At 40.7% G+C, this 19,791-nt stretch overlaps 1 protein-coding gene across 1 annotated transcript in view; it reads right to left on the bottom strand.

The window, feature by feature from the left end:
• SPTLC3 (serine palmitoyltransferase long chain base subunit 3) overlaps positions 1-19,791 on the bottom strand; it is a 65,834-nt gene that overhangs the window by 22,569 nt on the left and 23,474 nt on the right. Inside the window, exons 2-6 of the mRNA XM_035110067.2 lie at positions 14,831-15,022; positions 11,356-11,510; positions 9,251-9,399; positions 2,614-2,738; positions 1,391-1,484 (exon numbers count right to left, since the gene is read on the bottom strand). Of these exons, the coding sequence (XP_034965958.1) occupies positions 1,391-1,484; positions 2,614-2,738; positions 9,251-9,399; positions 11,356-11,510; positions 14,831-15,022 (715 nt within the window). The remainder of the gene's footprint in view (positions 1-1,390; positions 1,485-2,613; positions 2,739-9,250; positions 9,400-11,355; positions 11,511-14,830; positions 15,023-19,791) is intronic.

The raw sequence follows: 19,791 nt of genomic DNA, 5'->3' as shown, positions 1-19,791 counted from the left end.
ATGCTGTTTTTTATACAGAAGCTGGATTTTGTCTTCCCAACCATTCCATGTTTGATATAAAATGTTGAGATCAGTGCTGCTCATAACACAAACACCCATGTATATTCTGCCAGATTGTGGTAGCATTCCATACACCTGATGACATGGATTCAAATCCACAAAAGCTTACACCATGATAAAATTCATTATTCTTTAAAAATGTGCCACAAGACTTTTTTTTGTCGCAGTAGACTAATATGGGTAGCTTCTTTTCCCTAAACAATGTCAGTGAGGCACGTAATTCGCTATATAGTATATAGTGTGCTCATAAGTTTTTAACTGATGCACCAATTGAAGTATGAGCCATTTTTAGGTACTCATTTGTACAGTTTTTAAAATAACTTTGGAGCATGGTAATTGTTTCACAACAAAAAGAGTCAGTAAAGTTTCCTCCAAAAGTTCTGAATACCACAGATCAACCTGGGTAATTTAAGGGATTTTGTGCCAAACAGCAAGCTGTGTTTCTTTTTAAATGTATGAGAAGTACAAACACGTTGCTACATGCACGTTACTACATGTATCTCCAGTGACATAATCTTATACAGTGGTACCTCGGTTTACAAACACAATTGGTTCCGGAAGTCTGTACTTAACCGAAAGCATACTTAACCTGAAGCGAACTTTCCCATTGAAAGTAATGGCAAGTAGATTAATCTGTTCCAGACATGTCCACGGAGTACTCAACCTGAAGCGTACTTAACCCGAGGTATGAGTGTAATTGGTCCTGGAAGTCCGTACTTAACCTGAAGCGTACTTAACCTGAAGCGAACTTTCCCACTGAAAGTAATGGAAAGTGGATTAATCCGTTCCAGACAGTTCCGCAGAGTACTTAAACTGAAAATACTCAAACTGAGGCGTACTTAAACCGAGGTATGACTGTATGTCAATTGACAGAAGTTTCCTTGAGTGTACACAAGTCAGTTTAATTTCCACTTGAACACTTTTCCACTTTTACCCAACATAGTAAAGGTAAAGGGACCCCTGACCATTAGGTCCAGTCGTGACCGACTCTGGGGTTGCGGCGCTCATCTCGCATTATTGGCCAAGGGAGACGGTGTACAGCTTCAAGGTCATGTGGCCAGCATGACAGAGCCGCTTCTGGCGAACCAGAGCAGCACATTGAAACGCCGTTTACCTTCCCGCTGTAGCGGTACCTATTTATCTACTTGCAATTTGATGTGTTTTCGAACTGCTAGGTTGGCAGGAGCTCACCCCGTCGCGGGGATTCGAACCGCCAACCTTCTGATCGGCAAGCCCTAGGCTCTGTGGTTTAACCCACAGCGCCACCCGCGTCCCTTTTACCCAATATACCCAGTATTGTTTACCCAACATACCCAGTATTAATACTTACTGTTGTGTCTGAAGACTCTAATTGTAGCACCTGAGAGCCTTGCACCGAGAACAAGTGAAGAATGGTTCAGTTCATCACTTAAAATAAGACTTCCCTGTGGAAGTAAATAACGAATCACAATGCGTTATTTGGTCTTGGTAATTGTCATCAATGTCCTTTTTTTTTTACTTTTATTGTAACGTTTATTGATTGAGAAATGTTGTTAGAAGGGTCTCTAGTAGGTTCAAGGAAAGCCTGATCTGAACATGATTCTTTATGGAAGCAACACTTTAATCTTCGGACCGTCAGGTGACTGAACTGAAACAGACAACTTTGGTTTTGCATTTCATCTTTGTGGTCTAAGGTGGTTATTTTTCTTTCTGACAACACAGAAACGTTTAGCTATCTTGTTCCAACCACTCACTCTTAAAAAGGGTGGGGGTTACTTTCTAAAAGGTTCTGAAATATTCAGGGTTACAGTCAGCTGCTCAACTTGCCATAAATCACTATCACCGCTAATGTTTCCTTCCTGAGGGTGTCATCCACCCCAAAATTATCTCTATCACTGTTAATTGCATTTGTTATTCATTTCATTAAAAAGTATTATAGTGAGTTAACAATATAAAAGACAGGTAAAATAAACTACTGCAAGTCAAATTAAAAACACCATACAGTAGAAAATTCCTAAAACGCTCACCCAACAATAAATTAAGAAGGATGGAGTCTACCTCAGCACGCTGAAAGTTGAGTAGCATAATAATGGCTAATGCCTGGCACCTAAAACTGGCAAGGATGACTCCAGGTACGTTTTCCTGGGCATCACCTTCCACAAGGTCCATATGCTTCCTGGGATATGGACATTCCTAAAGACCAGGGGTTCCCAGACTACGGCCCAGGGGCCAGATACGGCCCGAAGGTGTCTTTTATCTGGCCCCCAACAGCCCCCGGCGCCGCCCGCTGTTACCGGTGCAGCTGCCCACTTCCGGGTTGGAAAAGCGCCAGAAATAGCTTGTGCGCATGCGCACACATCATTTCCGGTGCACTTCCTGGTCGGAGGAGGCCCAGGCGCACGCGCACAAGCTATTTTTGGTGCCTTTCCGACCCGGAAGTACACCGGAAATAGCGTGTGCGCATGTGTATGGGCGTGCACTCCCCCGCCCTCCAACCCACCGCGCGATCCATGCTGCGGGCACCAGCCCAAAGCTGGGTAAGTTTGGGGACCCCTGCTAAAGACGTTCACTCACCTTCCCAACCAACGCAGGGATGTTCATAGAATTTGTAGCAAAGCCCATGCCAAATGCCATAGACGCTTCAACGCCCAGGAATTCTGCCACCAGATTCTCTAATTCAACATGTTTGTCGAGGTTGCCTGTTGGAAACAATTAAAAATAGTTTTACAGATCACATTAGTGCCTCCCAAGAAAATCAAAGCAAACAATTTGCAAGAAGCGGATATATCCAGCAGATTACTGCGAATCTTACATGAGAATGGTTTTGAACTTCTTATATATTTCTATTGTATGATTTTATTTCAGCTGTAGCAGAGAGCTTTGATATATTATTGTGATGTACTGGCACATAAATATTTCTAGAGAGAAATAATAAATGAATAAATGTACTTAAAGTTTTTATTTAAAAGATCCCATATGCTGACATGTTGAAGTGTTCAATCTCAAGTGCTGTTTTTCCTTTCCTTACTTTCCTTACTAAGGCCTGGGGGCCAGATCTGGCCCAATTGCCTTCTAAATCTAGCCCACGGACGGTCCGGGAATCAGCGTGTTTTTACATGAGTAGAATGTGTCCTTTTAATTAAAATGCATCTCTGGGTTATTTGTGGGGCATAGGTATTTGTTCATATTTCCCCCCCAAAATATAGTCTGGCCCCCCAGAAGGTCTGAGGGACAGTGGACCGGCCCTCTGCTGAAAAAGTTTGCTGACCCCTGAGGTAGGAGCTATTAAAGGCCAACAAAGCCAAGGATATGATAATGGAGATGGACCAGCTCTGATTAACTTATCCATGGCTCCTTCCCCGCTGCAAAAGTTCACTGAAAACATACAAAGGGACCAGAGGAGTCATGTGGCTCTGGGGGCGGGGCTAAATACATGTCCCCGCCCACAGCCCTACTCTACCCAGAAAGCCAGTAGATCTATCCATGTGCTGAGTGAAAATATCCACAAAAGGGTTTGGATGGTTTTAGGCCCTCCTCTTCCCACCCTCAGGAATCCCTTCTCAATTTTATTTATCTATTTATGGAAATTATTGGGAGTGGTCAGGAACTAACGGCAAAGACTTTTAATTCATTCCTGTGGTTGATCTAGACTGCATTGTGGACTTACCCTGAATGCCAGTCCTAATGTACCTACAAAAAGCCTGTTGCAATACGTGGGGTGCTCCTCTTCCAGGTTTTTAAAAACCAGCCCCATGCCCTTTGACAGGATACTCCATTTCATTCCCTTGCCTGGTTTTCAACTGGTGTTCTCCCCTGCCCCCCCAACTATCAGTCAGTATTCTAAACATGATTAGGCTTTGCTGGGCTGCTCCACCAACACATACAAACACACCGAAAATGCAAGTTTCTGAGATAACGTTAAGGCCATTCTCCTCTCACAATTTTAATCCTTCAGGTTTAAATATATATTGGTGCTTTTTAGATTCTTGCACTGCTACTGGTTTCTGGTGTTGGTTTTATCCTGCGGCTGTCTTGAGCGGTTTTTAGATTTTGTTACGTTTATTGTTATATTCTTGCATTTTATAGTTAGAACCTGTTTTCTGAACTGTCTGGTGAGCTCCAGCAGCTAAGTATTGTAAAGTTAATTTTTTAAAAAATCTTCCCAACTGACAAAAGCCAAAGTATATGTGGGTTAACAGCTGTTTGCCAGCACCAAATATTTTTGTTTGAATATAAAGCAAACAAACAGTATTTCTACCTTACTACTTTCATGAAATATAACACATACAGTTACTATATCCAGCTGGATCCAGAGATCCCAGGTGCAAAGTTCTGCTCACAGGATGGAGTGTGTGACTGTTTTTGCTGATTCCTCATTTCCCCTATCTGAAAATCTGCTCCAGAGGATTGGAGGACCCTCTGGAACAGCAAGACAGCAGGGGGAAATTCTGGGACTGCAGCCCATTTGCAGAAGTGCTACTCTAGATTCAGACCAATGCATTCTTAATACAGGTAACACAAGTTTACTGTTAAGACTTCCGCCTCCCCACAATAGCTTCCAAATTTTTACAGGTGACCACTATAAATTGGAAATTATGACATGGCTATCAGATTACTCTATGACAAATCATCAGATAAGGGAACACTCCAGGCTGTTCAACTGAACTAACCAAATACAATTTCCTGCAATCAGCAAGGTCACCTCCATGATGTTGCAAAAGCATCCTTGTCTATGTTACAGGCAAAAACCAGCGTGACAGATTTGTTTCAGGCTATATTAACATGCAGCTATATCTGCATGTCAATGGCTCTCAGAACATAACGAGAACTAATTCCTGATTCATATTTGCATAAGTCAAACCTGACTGGCAAGGGTGTGCAAGACCAGCCCTTTGCTTTGCACATTTCTAATTAGAGTGGAACCTCTGTGGGTGGTAGGTGAGGTGTTCAGGAAAAACCATGAGGCACCTACCAGATCTTATCACTGGGAGGTTTGTGATAAGATACACAGGGCGGGGATGAAATGCCCAGTTCAGTTTCAACATGTTTCTAAGCCCAAATTTTAATGCAAAAAGGATAGAACCAACTCAATCTAGGCAGGGATTTACATGCTTAGGCTGGCAGGCACAAATATTGTTACATCGACCAACACTGTGATTACTGGAAGGGTCATAGCTCACTATGCTTTGCAAGTGAAAAAAATCCCAGGTTTGACATTAGATTCTCCAGGTACAGTTGGGAAAGGACTCTTGCCTGAAATCCTAGACCGTGACACACAGTCAACATTGACATTAATGAGCACAATGGACCAATGGTATGACTGCTATAAAACCAGTGTTCAGTGGTGTTGTTGGTAATGCGTAGAAAAACTATCTACCGGTTAAAATAGACTTGGGAGGGGAGGGACGGGGAAGTCGAAGTTATGATATTAACAAGATCTGTATTTGTAATTTTTTTCATTTTTGTTTTATTTTTGATTTTCTTTTCTTTTTTCTTTTTCTTCTTTTTTTGTTGTCATATTTGTACGTAAAAAATCTTTAATAAATATATTATAAAAAAGAAAGAAAAAAGAAAAGAAAAACTATCTACCGGCACTCAGAACAAGTTATACAAGCTTTCCCCTAAGGTTTTTTGGGATGTCAGGAATTCCAGAAAGCCAAAGTTTGGAGGAACTCTGCCTCTTCCTTACTCCAAGCACAAAAATAAGGAACCCACTGTATAGGAACACACACAAATAGAAAACACAGGGGTTCAGGCCAGCATACAAAGGCAAGCAAAGTACAACGAATATATTCGTCACAATGTACCTGCTATTACAAGGCATACAGTACATGCAAGCAGTATTCCAGAATCGTCAAAGTACAATATTACAATTAATGATATATTTTCATTATCTTTGACACAACTGAGTTATTTGGAGTGGTTGAGCAGCCGTAGGGAGTCTGGTGATCTCAGTTTCGAAGAAAAACTCCTTCTTCAGCTGACAATATAGAAGAATATGGTAGCAACCCAAGCCAGTGGAACATTGTTGATGAATGTAATCCATTCCGGAAGACTGTTCAACTTCCGAAACATTCGACAACAGTCGGCAAATTCCTTTTAAAAAATGGAGAAACATGCCTAGGAAGCCACTCGACTTCTGAGGCTCGTTCGAAAACTGAAGCATTCACTTCCGGGTTGTCAGTGTTCGGGTTCCGAATTGTTCGGCTTCCGAAGTGTTCGACAACCGAGGTTCCATTGTAGTGTAAACTATTCCAGACCATGAGCAGGCTGACTCACCCCGTGAAGTTAACAAGGTCCCACATTGGGTACAAGTAGAGACAACTGCTGCTTGCTGGCTAGCAGAGCACAGAGGAAGCCCACTAGTAGACATTTATGAGTAGAGACTGAAACACCGAGGGTTTCTTAAGGAGGTACTGCAAGAAACAGCCCAAATCAAAAGATGTATTCAACTCATGCAGTGTGATTGTATTAGGAAGATGAATAAACTTAATTTCTTGTCTCAAGAGTACTTTCTCAGTATTGAGAAGGTGGTGCATACTCTGGTTATCTCCCGCTTGGACTACTGCAATGTGCTCAATGTGGGGCTATCTTTGAAGGTGACCTGGAAACTACAACTAATCCAGAATGCAGCAGCTAGACTGGTGACTGGGAGTGGCTTCTGAGACCATATAACACCGGTCCTGAAAGACCTACATTGGCTCCCGGTAACTTTTTGAGCACAATTCAAAGTGTTGGTGCTGACCTTTAAAGCCCTAAACGGCCTTGGCCCTCAAGCACAGCTTCGAAGGCCTTCTGGCGGTTCCCTCCCTGCAAGAAGTGAGGTTACAGGGAACCCGGCAGACTGCAGAGGGCCTTCTCAGTAGTGACACCCGCCCTGTGGAACACCCTCCCATCAGATGCCAAGGAAATAAACAACTACTGTATCTGACTTTTTGAAGAAATCTAAAGGCAGCCCTGTTTAGGGAAGTTTTGAATGTTTGATGTTTTATCGTGTTTTTAATATTCTGTTGGGAGCTGCCCAGAGTGGCTGGGGAAACCCAGCCAGATGGGCAGGGTATAAATATTATTATTATTAATTCTGTTGTATGGGTCAGACTTCAGTCACCAAATGGCAAAAAAAATTATGTCGGCGTCACTGTGCTTTTTCTAGAGATAATGTTCCAGGATAATAGTTCCCCTGCTAGTGTGTTTCGCGCTTATTGCACTTTATACCTCCAGTGAAGCATTTGCATATTATTCAAATACTTCTTGGAGATATTGAAAGATTTAAGTCTCAGTGTCACAGAAGGCATTATAACTGATCTAGAGTAGATAAACTAATCCTCAATACCGTTGCCCAATTTTGTGTGTGACTAATACAAATATGTTCCATACTGTTCTTGTCAGCTGATTTTATGAGATAACAGCATGATTTTTTAAAAGGTGCTTATAACATAGCTGTCAAGTTCTCCCTTTTTTAAAGGGAACTCCCCTTATGCTGAATAGGCTTCCTTGCGAGAAAAGGGAAAACTTGACAGCTATGGCTTATAAGTACAACAAATATGCATGGCGGCTACTTTTAAAAATGTTTTCGTGGTTTGAAATAGGGCCAGAAATGGAAAGTGATGCTCTTCACACTGGTTCAGAAATAGCTAAGCTCTTATAAATTACAGAGCTGATAACAATCACATTCATTTGGTACATGAGCAGCAAAAATTAGATTACATGGCCTTGCTGTAAGGCAGCAAGAAAGGTAGCCGCAGCAATAGATGTAAGATTAACAATGGACATTTAGATGGTTATACCAGCATGAGTTTATAAACATTCATTCACTGTGTTAACCATCATTTCTATTAGCTTTCTCCACTCTCTCTGTGGCACTTGTTAAAATAGTACATGACCAAAAGGCAGCATTTTAAATACCACCCTAAGGATTTCTAACTGGGCTTTGCTAGAGGATTATTATTATTATTATTATTATTATTATTATTATTATTATTATTGCCTTGCTAGACTTCATAAAGCAGCACCTTTAAAATATAAAAGGCCACAGGAAACATAAGGCGGGATTCAACAAAATTGTTGTGTGCATAGAACAAGGTTCGCTTGCATAATGCTATTTCCCCCTTCCTTCTCCTGCGCCCCCTAAATCTGCCCTGGAGAGGAAGTCCAGAACACATTTACGGGATGGGGGGGGGGGGATAGTCCTATTGTGTGAATGGAGCTGCCTCCCTGTCCACAAACTCTATTTAGCAGCATGCTCAATTCCACCCAATTTTGTTTATGTGCCACAAAGCCAAAAACTACTACTCAAATAAAGAAGTCGATGGCAATCTCAACACACATATGAAGAAAGCAATTTCCACAACAGAAACTGAATTATTTTGGATATTTAATATACAGTCGTACCTTGGATCCTGAATGCCATGGTACTCGAACGTTTTGGCTCTTGAATGCCGCAAACCCAAAAGTTTTCCAGTTCGCGAATGTTCTTTGGAACCTGAATGTCTGATGTGGCTTCCGATTGGCTGTAGGAATTTCCTGCAGCCAATCAGAAGCTGTGCTTTGGTTTCCAAATGTTTTGGAAGTTGAATGGACTTCTGGAACCGATACCATTTGACTTTCAAGGTAAGATTGTACTATTTGTGTTAAGATGAAGTACCCCCCCCCAAAAAAAGTTGTTGAGATTCTCTTTTAAATATTTTTTTAAAATAAAAAAATCCAGGTCTTTGAAAGGCTGCACAAACCCTGAGCTGCTTGCATAGCATGGGAGAAGCACCATGATGCAGTTGGGCAGATGTAAGAGTATAGAAGATTGCATTACTAAGTATGTGGCTGGCTACTTTGCGCTTCAGTCTTCATTAAGTTGTTTTGTTTCATTCCCTACCCCCACTGCAAATTTCCTTTGATGTTGACTAAACCAAGCATACACAAATCTTGTAGAGTTGAAAGGGACCCCAAGGATCATCTAGTCCAACCCACTGCAATGCAGTAATATGTAGCTTTCTCATACGGTATTGAACCTGCAACCTTGGTGTTATCAGCACTGTGCTCTAAGTAACTGAGTGATCCAGTCTTGTGCCTCCAGAATTCAACAGGTAGCTTGCTGTGTGTGTGATCCGTGGCGGGTTGGGAGGCAACAGTCTGAGTGGATGTGTACTTTCTCACAGTGAGAATAACATTCCTCTAAAAAGTAAAATCTGGTAGTAACTGAAAAACTGTTCCTTACCCATTTCCTGTCTGGTGCTACATACGCCTGTGCCGTATTTATGCAGCATAGTGCTCACAGTTTTCAAAGCGCTAGGATCAGTTTCTGCAAAGCCGAGGTAGTTATATGAACCCATGTTGATTACATTCTTCATTATCTTTCCAGTGAACCTACAGCCAAGAAAAAAAAACTTATTTCAAATCACAATGTTGATGTAATAATACAGCACATAAATGGCATTATTAAAACCTTCTGAATTGAGGATCTGAGTTAGGCCAACATGAAAAAAACTATACGATGGAAGTGACCCTATAAACCTTGCCCTTGTTTCCTTTTATTTAATAGACCTGGTCATTGGTAAAGCATATGTGCGAGTGGCAAACTCTGCACAAGGAACTACATTTCAGCCAACAAATGAAGTCCTTTTTCACCTGCATCAAACACACAAGCAGCTCCATGGTTGTTTTTCTCTCAGTCAATTTATTTGAATAATGTCTTCTGGAGAAGACTTAGCAAAATTTATTTTCTTGAGCAGTGACAGTTCCTCAAATTTGAAAAGTAATCTGTAAAAGTTACAATATTTTCCCCCCGAAAGCAATTCTTACATCCCTTATTGTTGTTGTTGCTATTTATTAGATTTATATATTGCCTTTCATCGTAAGATATCAGGGTGGTTCACAAAACAAAATACAGGATAAAAACAAGTAAATAAATAAAACAAAACAGCAAAAAATTAAACAAAAACAACCCTCCCTTCCCACAGACACATTTAAAAGGTTGTAGAATATAAATCAGCCAAAGGCCTGTTTAAGAGGAACGTTTTCGTCTGTCACCTAAAAATATATAGGCGGACCTCTCTTGGGTGAGTATTTCACAAATATCACTGCAGAAAAGGCCTATTCTCGTGTGGCCATCCTCCAGACCTCAAGTGGAGGAGGCACATGAAGAAGGGCCTCAGATGATGAATGCAGACTCTGGGGAGGTTTATATGGGGAGAGGAGGTCCTTGAAGTATTGCAGTCCTGAGCCATTTAAGGCTTTATAGCTGAAAAACAGCACTTTGAATTGGGCCCGGAAGCTAATTGGCAGCCAGTGCAATTGGCCACCAGGATTAATACCCTTTGTACTCTGTTCCTTTCTCTGTTGCGATCAAAATAAAGAATTTGGATTAATTCCAGATTAACAACATGGATTTCCTATAGCATTTATGTTTGAAGTTTGTGGTAGCTCAGAGTTCAATCCTGATACTCTAATCTGGCTGGTATAGTGTTGAGCGTATACAAGATACATGCACTTGCTAATGAAATAGAAGCTCTCCCCCTCCAGCTTTTACATGTATCTGACTGTGCTCCCTGGAGAGATTGGTGGGCTCAGCAGAAGGTTTGTTATTTGTTTTAAAACTCATGGTTTGTCCAGGAGATCTAACTGATTAGTCCTGGTTTGGACATCACAATTAGCAGCAGAACAAATGGGGAGCAGCAGCAAAATGATTGCAATCTCTTCTTTGGGAGTGTGTATGCTCACACTAAGGGCTTGTCCACACTTCTGCTTATCTTGTGCCTATAAAGAAAGGGTTCAAGTGGTTTTCTGCTGGTCCCATGCTTTCTAGGCACAAGTCCGAGCAGTTTTGCCTTTGCCCTGCCGCTTCCCCCCTGAAAACCCACTCTTTAGTGCTAAATCAGAGCAAACAACAATCCATGGAAAACTCAGTTGCAGTTTGTTCCAATTCAGAACTAAATATCAGGTTTCCCCCAGACAAAAAGTTGGGGGTCAAATGGAGGTGTGGATAAGCCCTGGGCCATTGTGTGATGTGCCAGCCAGGCTACCATCAAGGGCAGAAATGCAATCCTGCTTCAAGATGCAAGTGCCGTGCAAGTGAGTTAACACAGGAACAGGGCTTACGTTGAAACCATTAATAATTTTAGGTTTGAGTCACAATTCAAGAACATAATCTTTATAAAAAGACTTCCCAAACAGATCTGTCCAGACTCTACAATTCTGCGATTCTATGATTTATGTGGTATCACAAAATAGGTAATTACAAAATTCCACTGATAGCTATGGAAAAAGAGTGAGAGCCACATTTTTCTTTATCAATCATCACGTGTATTTAGTAGCCTGACCCACCTAAATGTCCAGTTGTAATCATCTGAAACACGTTCCATCAGATCAAACTTTGGTCCAGGAACGCTGCAGATAGGGCGGTTCCAATTGTCTCTTATTCTCACGTAGAGGTTTCTTGTAAAAAAGTTTTCAAAATCTTGATAAAGTGGTACAAAATCCTAAGTTTTTTAAAGGGAAAAGAAGTGTGCAAAGTTACATCTCAAGGATATTATGCATCATCTAAGGTTTTTTTTAGTTATAAAAAACATCAACAGCTGTACACATGACTACATGTGGTCTTGCTAGTTACAGTGTTAAGGTAAGATTAGGAAGTCTAGGTTCAAATCCCTACTCAGCCATGAAGCTTCCCAAATATCGTTGGGCCAGTTAGTCACTTTCTTTGCCTAACCCACCTTACAGGGCTGCTGCACGGATAAAATGGGGATAGGGAAAACAATGATAAGAGAACAGTAGTTCTAAGTTCCTTAGAGGAAAGGTGGAATTTAACACACACACACCCCGCACAACTGATATTGTCCTCCAGTTATAGCATTCCATCCTAATACAGAGTTAAAACTTTGACATCTCTGAAGCATTCTAAGAACTACCTCCTTGGCCTTCGGGGTTGGAGATTAAAGATGGGCACATTTCAGTTGTTTTGGAGGGTTTTTTAGTTTGTCACCGACCCCCCAAGTCTGCCACACTAGAGCAGGCTGAAAGTCTTAGTAAGATACATATAGTGTGATCTAGACTGGCAAGAGGTAGACTTTCATTGGTGGTGTTCTGGTATGTATGTATGTATGTATTAGGGTGATGACTTTTTCATTTTCCCCCCTCAAAAATTATTTCCTGTAGCACAAATGGATGAACTTTTGCCTATTAATGACTAAAATGAGGTATATTCCATTGAAATATTTAAAAAGGTTACGCACAAACCGTTTTTTAATTTTTTTGTATGCCGTTTTCCCATTTCATAAAATTGTATTAACAATTCTATATATATTTCGTATCAAATTTGGACACAACACCACATTCCACAATGGGGAGTGTTCTTAGCAACATAGGGTATACAAATGTCACACCTGCGCAAGGTAAAAGCCCCTTTTTGGGACCTCAAAACTCAGCCAGCAGACCCTGCCGGACATGCTGGGAAAAGAACCTACAGGAGAGGTAGCAAAACATCATCCTCTAGCGGCGTCTATACTGTTACTGCAGCTAAAAAAAGCTTCCTTGTGTGTTTGATGACCCTATATATATTGTATATATGTGACTCTAAAGCTTGGGTTCAATTTTATATCTGCTTACAGTGACTTCAAAAATGGTCAAAAAACTGATAAATAAAATTTTCAAAATAATTTTGTGTGTGAGGTTTTTTTAATCAAATCTCTTTGAAAGTAAGATTTTATCTAATCGTTAATGAAAGCTCATCAAATTATGATACAGGGAAATGAGGTTGTAAAAAAGTCATCACCCCTGTATGTATGTATGTATGTATGTATGTATGTATGTATGTATGTATACCTCTATCAGAAAAGGCAAGACTGAAAAGCACTTTGTAAAATTAAAAGGGGGCTTAGCACACTAGCAGTGAGCAATGGGTCAGTGTGTCTGGCTGTTAACTAGAAGGTTGGTGGTTTGACACCACTCAGGGATGGCTGTGGGCAGGACTTCTGAATTGCAGGGGGCTGGACCAGATGGTCTTCATGGTCCCTTCTAATTCTACAATTCTGTGATTCTTGTGACATTGTAACACTATACTTTAGGGACAGTCTACTAGTGTGTCTGTCACACAAGTCAGCCATGTGGTACTTAAAAGGGAAGCTTTCGCACTGACAAGTAAGCTATCTGTAAGATCAAATGGGTTGCCATTCCATTTACCTGACAAGTGATTTGAAGACTAATAAGCAAATTAACAATGAACTTCTAACCAGGCATTTGATGTTTGGTAAGAAGTCCGCTTCCTTGCTTCCTTTAGGCATGCATAATATACCGGTACCTGCCCCCTGAAACCAAACTACTTCAACACTGCATTTCCCCCCTGTGCTGGAAGCATTCCCTGCCAGGTCTCCCAATTTGCAAAAGGAAAAACATAACGCTTCAGACAGTGATGCTAAGTTGCATTTCTCTTACATAAACAGGCGAAAATGCAACGTGCTCTGCCGTCTTTTAGAAGAGATCATCTTTACTATCTGTAACCGGAGGTGACAACACACAGTTTCTCAGGTTGAGGTCAGTGAGTGTAGGAAGGGTAGGAAGAGAAAAGAGCACATGCATAATAGGAATACACCCTATGCTTTCCAGACACATCCCCAGGACTGGCTCACACCTACATTTTCATCATGGTGACAGGCGAGATTCTCAGTAGAATGTGTCAACCATCCCTATCCCTTAAAAAGTTATTTTCTGAGAGATTCAGAACCTCTTGAAATCTGCATGTGAGACCATCCATCTGCAAGTCATGTAGCTATGAATATGCATTCATAGGGTGGCATTCAAAAGACAAGTCTGATCATTCATATTTATTTATGTCCATTTCTGAACACCCTTTCCCCTAGAACTTGATAGATTTAAATTAACTCAATTTGCAGAATGAATACTGGAAAAATAGTTGCAAATACCAGGTAAGACTATGTGTCCAAGTCAGCAAGTATTATTTATTCTAACTGGAAGCAGCTCTCCAGGACCTTTGTCAGAGTTCTTTCCACAGAGGAACACCAGTAGCTGCTTTTATACGGACTCAGGACACTTGTTCATCCAACTCAGTGCTGTCTATACTCACTTGGCAGAGGCTCTCTGTGGTTTCAGATAGCTGTCTCTCTCAGCCCTCCCTAGAGATGGAAGGGATTGAACCCTGGATCTTCTGCATGCAAGGCAGCTGCTTTATCACCAAGGTATCATTCCCCACCCCCAAGATTCTAAACATCTCTGAATGAACCTCACCAGAATTACTGACCAGTGCAAGAAAAGATTTCACTTTGGTGTCACCTGATTCTTATGGATACCTGCAAGCACACACCTGTATCATTCATAAGATCCAATTTAAGGAAGATTTTATTTTAAAGAAAAAAGCATAAATCTGAAAGAATTTTATTTTAAAGAAAAAAGCATTATATTCACATCACACATGTTGTTGTTTTGCAGGGGAAGGTAGAGAGCAGGCTGCACCCATTTATATCTCCCTCCACATTATTTAGTACACTAGTCAGATGACTTGGGTATTTTAGATATAAATTCAAAAATGAGAAAGGCAGGCATCTAAAACATGGGTGGTCCACTGTCAGTAAGGGATCTTTCTCCAACTGTGGCCTGACATATGCAGACTTCTGCCACAGATGTGTCTTGAGGCATCCTATGTCGGGGGATGGATGGAAAGCAGTATGGGAACCTGAGATCTGAAGGGCAAGTGACAGTCAAATCCTCCACCTACAACCCTGTTCTGGACATTCCGTTCCTGCTTGGGAAGGAATCAGAACATTCACCAGTTTTTAATTCTATATACCTTTTGTTCTTCCCGCTCTACAGCAACAATAGTTTTTTGGAGTCCACAAGCTCTCAAGAAGTCTCGCAGGTAGCCAAATGACGTTGCTACGACAAAACCCGCATACGTAAGGATGGACACATACATTGGTGCTTGTTCAAAGGACTCATTAAATGTCCGTTTGTAGATGCCTCCGTTTGGGACGCCATTTTCCTGAAAATGGAAATAAAGCAAGTTACAACAATAATCATTTCACTTGGGCATAAAACTACAGCGTTCCTTAAACAAATCTTGCTCTAAACACAGTAATACATCAATTGTCTGATTCTTGGCCACATCGCTGGTTGTCCTGCCCTCTGCCTGCCCTCCATTTAAAATTAAGAGTCTTGGCTGGGAATCCAAATCCAAATCACTTTATTTCAGCTTTAAGCTCATAGACATAATAAAACAAGAACAGAAACGTGCACGATTTGATTTACAATTAAAAGGTAAAATAGCTTAAAGGATATACAGAATTAGATAAGGATATAATAAAAGAATTTCAAGTTGTATATAACAAGTCTTGGCTGGGATATAAGTAGAGACTTAGATGGGACTGAGCGTGTTGGTATATTTCTTGAGTGAGCCATTTTTGCTGTACCAAAAAGACACGGATGGAAATGCATGGAACATAGTGCTCTTGAAATAAACCACTGCTTCCTAGAACCAACTTCATGCTTGCCTCTTCATTTGCATTTTTGGTCTGAATCAGGAGTTACAATCTATCGATAATCTGATTCTGTTGGTTTAAAATAGCATGTCTGTAGGAAAGAGCACACTGTTCTAAACATTTACTGACTCATCCTAGAGGAGTTGCTCCATCTCAGTGAAAAGGAATATTCTAGTTCACATGCCTTTATTTAATGTATGGAATCTGGTGAAACTTTACTCCATATTGCTCTCTCCTCCCCGCCCCCAAATACAAAAGGTCTATGAATATGCAAACATGTTAATCATGGATAGGCCAAAGTTCAGTGGCAGAACATCTGCTTAACAAGAAGAGGGGTCCCAGGTCTGATTCCCAGCATCTCAAAACAGTGCTGAGAAAACCCTGCATCCAACTCTGGAGAGTTACTGCCCGTTATAGCAGAGAGGCAATGCTGAGGACTCATCAAGACTTGTGTGCTTTCCAGGAACAAATCCCACCGCTTTCCTCAAGGAAAACCCACTGTTTACTGCTGAATTGAATGAAATGAATGCCAAACAAGTTTTCTGCAGATTGCGATTTGTACTGATTCAGCACTAAACACCAGGTTTTCCGGGGAAATTGACAGGATATATAAAAAAGAACCGCCTGGACACTGATCTGGAAAGCACAATGCAAAAGGAAGTCTAGATGAGCCCTGAGTTAGATGCACCACTGGCCTGCCTCAGTATCAAATGTAAAGAGAAATTCAAACACATTTTCATAATAATTAGCCTGGAAAACAGCTAGCATTACTATTTATGTTGATAGCTATAATGTGAGAAACAGCCTAATGGACACAGGAGAGCACTATTGCCTTTAACTAGCCAAAAAACATTTACACTAAGGAGATAAGCGCAAAAGGAGAAGGGGTGGGAGAATGAGGATTCTAAAGCTTTCGGAAATAATTATTAGCATGTTGTAATCTCAGAAATCAGAGCTACCTTGAAGCATTATTATTGCACTGCTTCATGATTATTGATGAAGGCAGCATTTAATACGTCAGCGCAAGGAAATAGTTCATTGACACTGGCATCTAATGACTAATGCAGAGGTCGCAAACCTCCGGCCCATGAGACGCCCGGTCACCGAACCGCCTGCTCGACAAGTCCCCCGTGCGCTGCGCTAAACCACCATGGTGCAGTGCGGGGACTCGCCGAGTCGTGCCGGAAATCGCATCTGCACATGCCCAGACACCGAAAATCACTTCTGCGCAGGCACGATTTCTGGCTTCCGGGCATGCACAGAAGCGATTTCCGGCGCCCTGGACATGCGCAGCTCCAGAAATCACTTCTGCGCATGTCCGTCCCACAGTCGCTTGTCTGTGGGAATGATCCGGTCCAGGGCTCGAAAACGTTGCTGACACCTGGACTAATGACTGCAGCTTGGGAACATACTTCCTCTTCATATCAAACTGCAGAGCACAGCTGTCACAGTATTCCAGTATTTGGAAACACATGCTTACAACCACCATTATTTGTACCTTGGGCAACAGCATTTGGTACTGAAATGACCAACTTCCATGAAAAACTCGCAATAGTAATGATAAATACTAATAAGTACTGCTTAATATTTATGCATTATTAGTGCAATTGACTACCAAAGATCTAAAGTTTATGTAAATTAATGCAGATTAATACACAAGTGCACTCTGTTCTGTTTTTTACAAGGTTTTATTGATTTTCAGTGTATAAAAACAAATGCAAAGAATTCCTCCATCCCAAACTACCTCACTTCTTCCCCCAGGGCAAATCAGTCCATTAAGTTTTGCCAAAGTCCAGTTTGTGATTTGGGTGGATGCCATTCTTCAGGATTATCAATGAAATATTTTAAAAGAGGGTGCCAAATTCCAATAACATCATCTGTGTCTCTTGTACTGTTCAGAGCTTGTAGTCTCTTCGCCCCCCCCAACCGATATAGCAACTGTCCACACATTCTGTTTCCAGTGAGATATTTGCAAATGTTCCAGTTCTTTCCAGTTACGCACTACTAATATGTGTACTGCCAACGGAAGAAAAGTGGTTAATTCTTTGTTGCTTTTCTCTGAAAATGGTTAGCAGCGCCAAACCTGGGGTACATTCCACCTGTTGACCTGTGAGATAGCTTATTTCCATAAATGCACTCTGCCAGAAAGGCTATATATGTGGTCACACATCCACCACTTGGAATGTGGTACTTATCTCATTGCAGCCTCTCCAGCATGGGGGTGAGAGTGTTTTGTTGAGCGCACTCGTGTTTTTGAGCAACATGGGTAATTTATAAATAATGCCATCTAGCTTAGAACATAAATTTATAGAACTCCAGTTTAACTAATTTATAGAAGAACTCCAATGAAAAGTAAGAACCACAGGCGTGGCAGGAATCTTGTTTAACCAGGTAGATTACCTATTCCCCCAAGCTGTATATTAGCACAAAGTTTGTAAGAGCAAGGGGTCTCTTCAGGTGAACCTTAAGAGGCCTTTCCTGGTTGATCTTCAAGGTAATTGTGTTCAACATTTGTGCTAATAATGAGACACAGAGATTTGGTACAGGCTAGCTATTTTTAGACTTGCCCATTGGGCGAATGAGCCCATACACACCTAAACAAGTTTGTGAAATTAACATATATCTTCAACATTATACAAATCTTGCTGGAGTAAGCATCTTTCTAGTACTGTTTGAGTATTAAACTAAAATGATTTATGTGCTTGGAATGGCATTTGAAAGATGAGGAAGTTAAATCGGTTATGATTCATTGGGCTAAAGATATTGGTCATAATATACAAATAGAGGATTGGGAAAAATTATGGAAAGATGGAATAAAATTTACTGCTTGCTGTGCATTGAAAGAAAACATTATGAAAATGATGTACAGGTGGTATATAACACCAGTGAAGTTAGCTAAAATGTACAAAACAGATAACAAATGTTGGAAATGTAAAGAAAAGGAGGGTACTTCTTGCTGTATGTGGTGGGAATGTAAGAAAGTGAAGGACTTCTGGGAAATGATTCATAGTGAATTGAAAAAAACGTTGAAATATACATTTGTTAAAAAACCAGAAGCCCTTCTATTGGGTATTGTGGGTACAGAAATTCACATGAATGATAAGAAATTGTTTTTATATGCAATAACTGCAGCGAGGATATTGTTAGCCCAAAGGTGGAAGCAAGAAGAAATGCCAACTAAAGAAGAATGGCAAGAGAAATTGATGAACTATGCTGAGATGGTGAGATTAACCGGGAAAATTTGGAACCAGCAGGACCAGACTTTCCTAAAGGAATGGAAGAAGTTTTCAATATATTTGGAAAGCAACTGTAACCAATTGACATCCCTTGTATATAAAATATTTGTGAAAAGAATTAAGAATAGGTATTAAGATTTGAATTTATAGCAATAGCTATAGTAACAAAACGCATGATTAGAAAAGATTTAAGAAAAACCATCAGTTGAGGTTGAAGGAAGTATTCGGCTATGATAGCCAAAGATGTTGAAATGATGTTTAAAAGAATGATATGCTGGAAAATATGTGTAAAAAACAATAAAAATTATTATTTTTTAAAAAAAGATTTACGTGCTGTTTAAAACTTTGCACATGAAGCAATGGGCAAATTAATTGTGAGGGCTCTGATGTTTTAGTTCAGGAAGATCTAGATTCCTCCACATTTTAACAAACGGTTGCAGGTCACACACACCCATCTCCCTGAAGAGCAGCCAGCGGCCAAGACAAGGTGAAATCACTGGCCACTGTAGAATTCTTCTCTAGTTTTGTTCTCTTCCAAAGTTCACCAGAAACCCTAAAAATGCTTATGGAACAACCTGAAAGCAGCAAAACTCTACATGCCTCCCTTGTAAGAGAATTTGTATAACCCCAAGTCAGCAACTTGCCTTCCTGGAGAAATACAACAGGCCAGCCACTTCAATTCAGTGAAGGAACCACTAGCAATTTATTAATTTGCTCTTGGTCTACTCTGTTCCAATATCATTTAAAAAATGAACCATTCTTGCACATGCATATGGAATTATTTGGCTGGATATGATTGTATTAACCCCCTAATTAAGGCACAGAAACTTAAAAGCACCTTCTTGCAAAAACTTGAGATTATCAGTAAACTAGAGTACAGTACCTTATCAGTAGGCCCAGTATGCAACCCAATAGTCTTTGGTACAGGGCCCTCTGGTGGTCAGCTTTCAAGCTTGGCTATATTTTAGGTACAGTGTACTGTACCTGTTTTTAGGCCCCTTTATTTAAGTTCAAGGCTTTTGACTAGAAAAGGAGTT

The sequence above is a fragment of the Zootoca vivipara genome, chromosome 3 (assembly GCF_963506605.1).
Source record: "Zootoca vivipara chromosome 3, rZooViv1.1, whole genome shotgun sequence".
NCBI lineage: Eukaryota > Metazoa > Chordata > Lepidosauria > Squamata > Lacertidae > Zootoca > Zootoca vivipara.
Note: the sequence above shows the minus strand (reverse complement) of the source record. Positions and strands in the feature narration are given on the sequence as shown.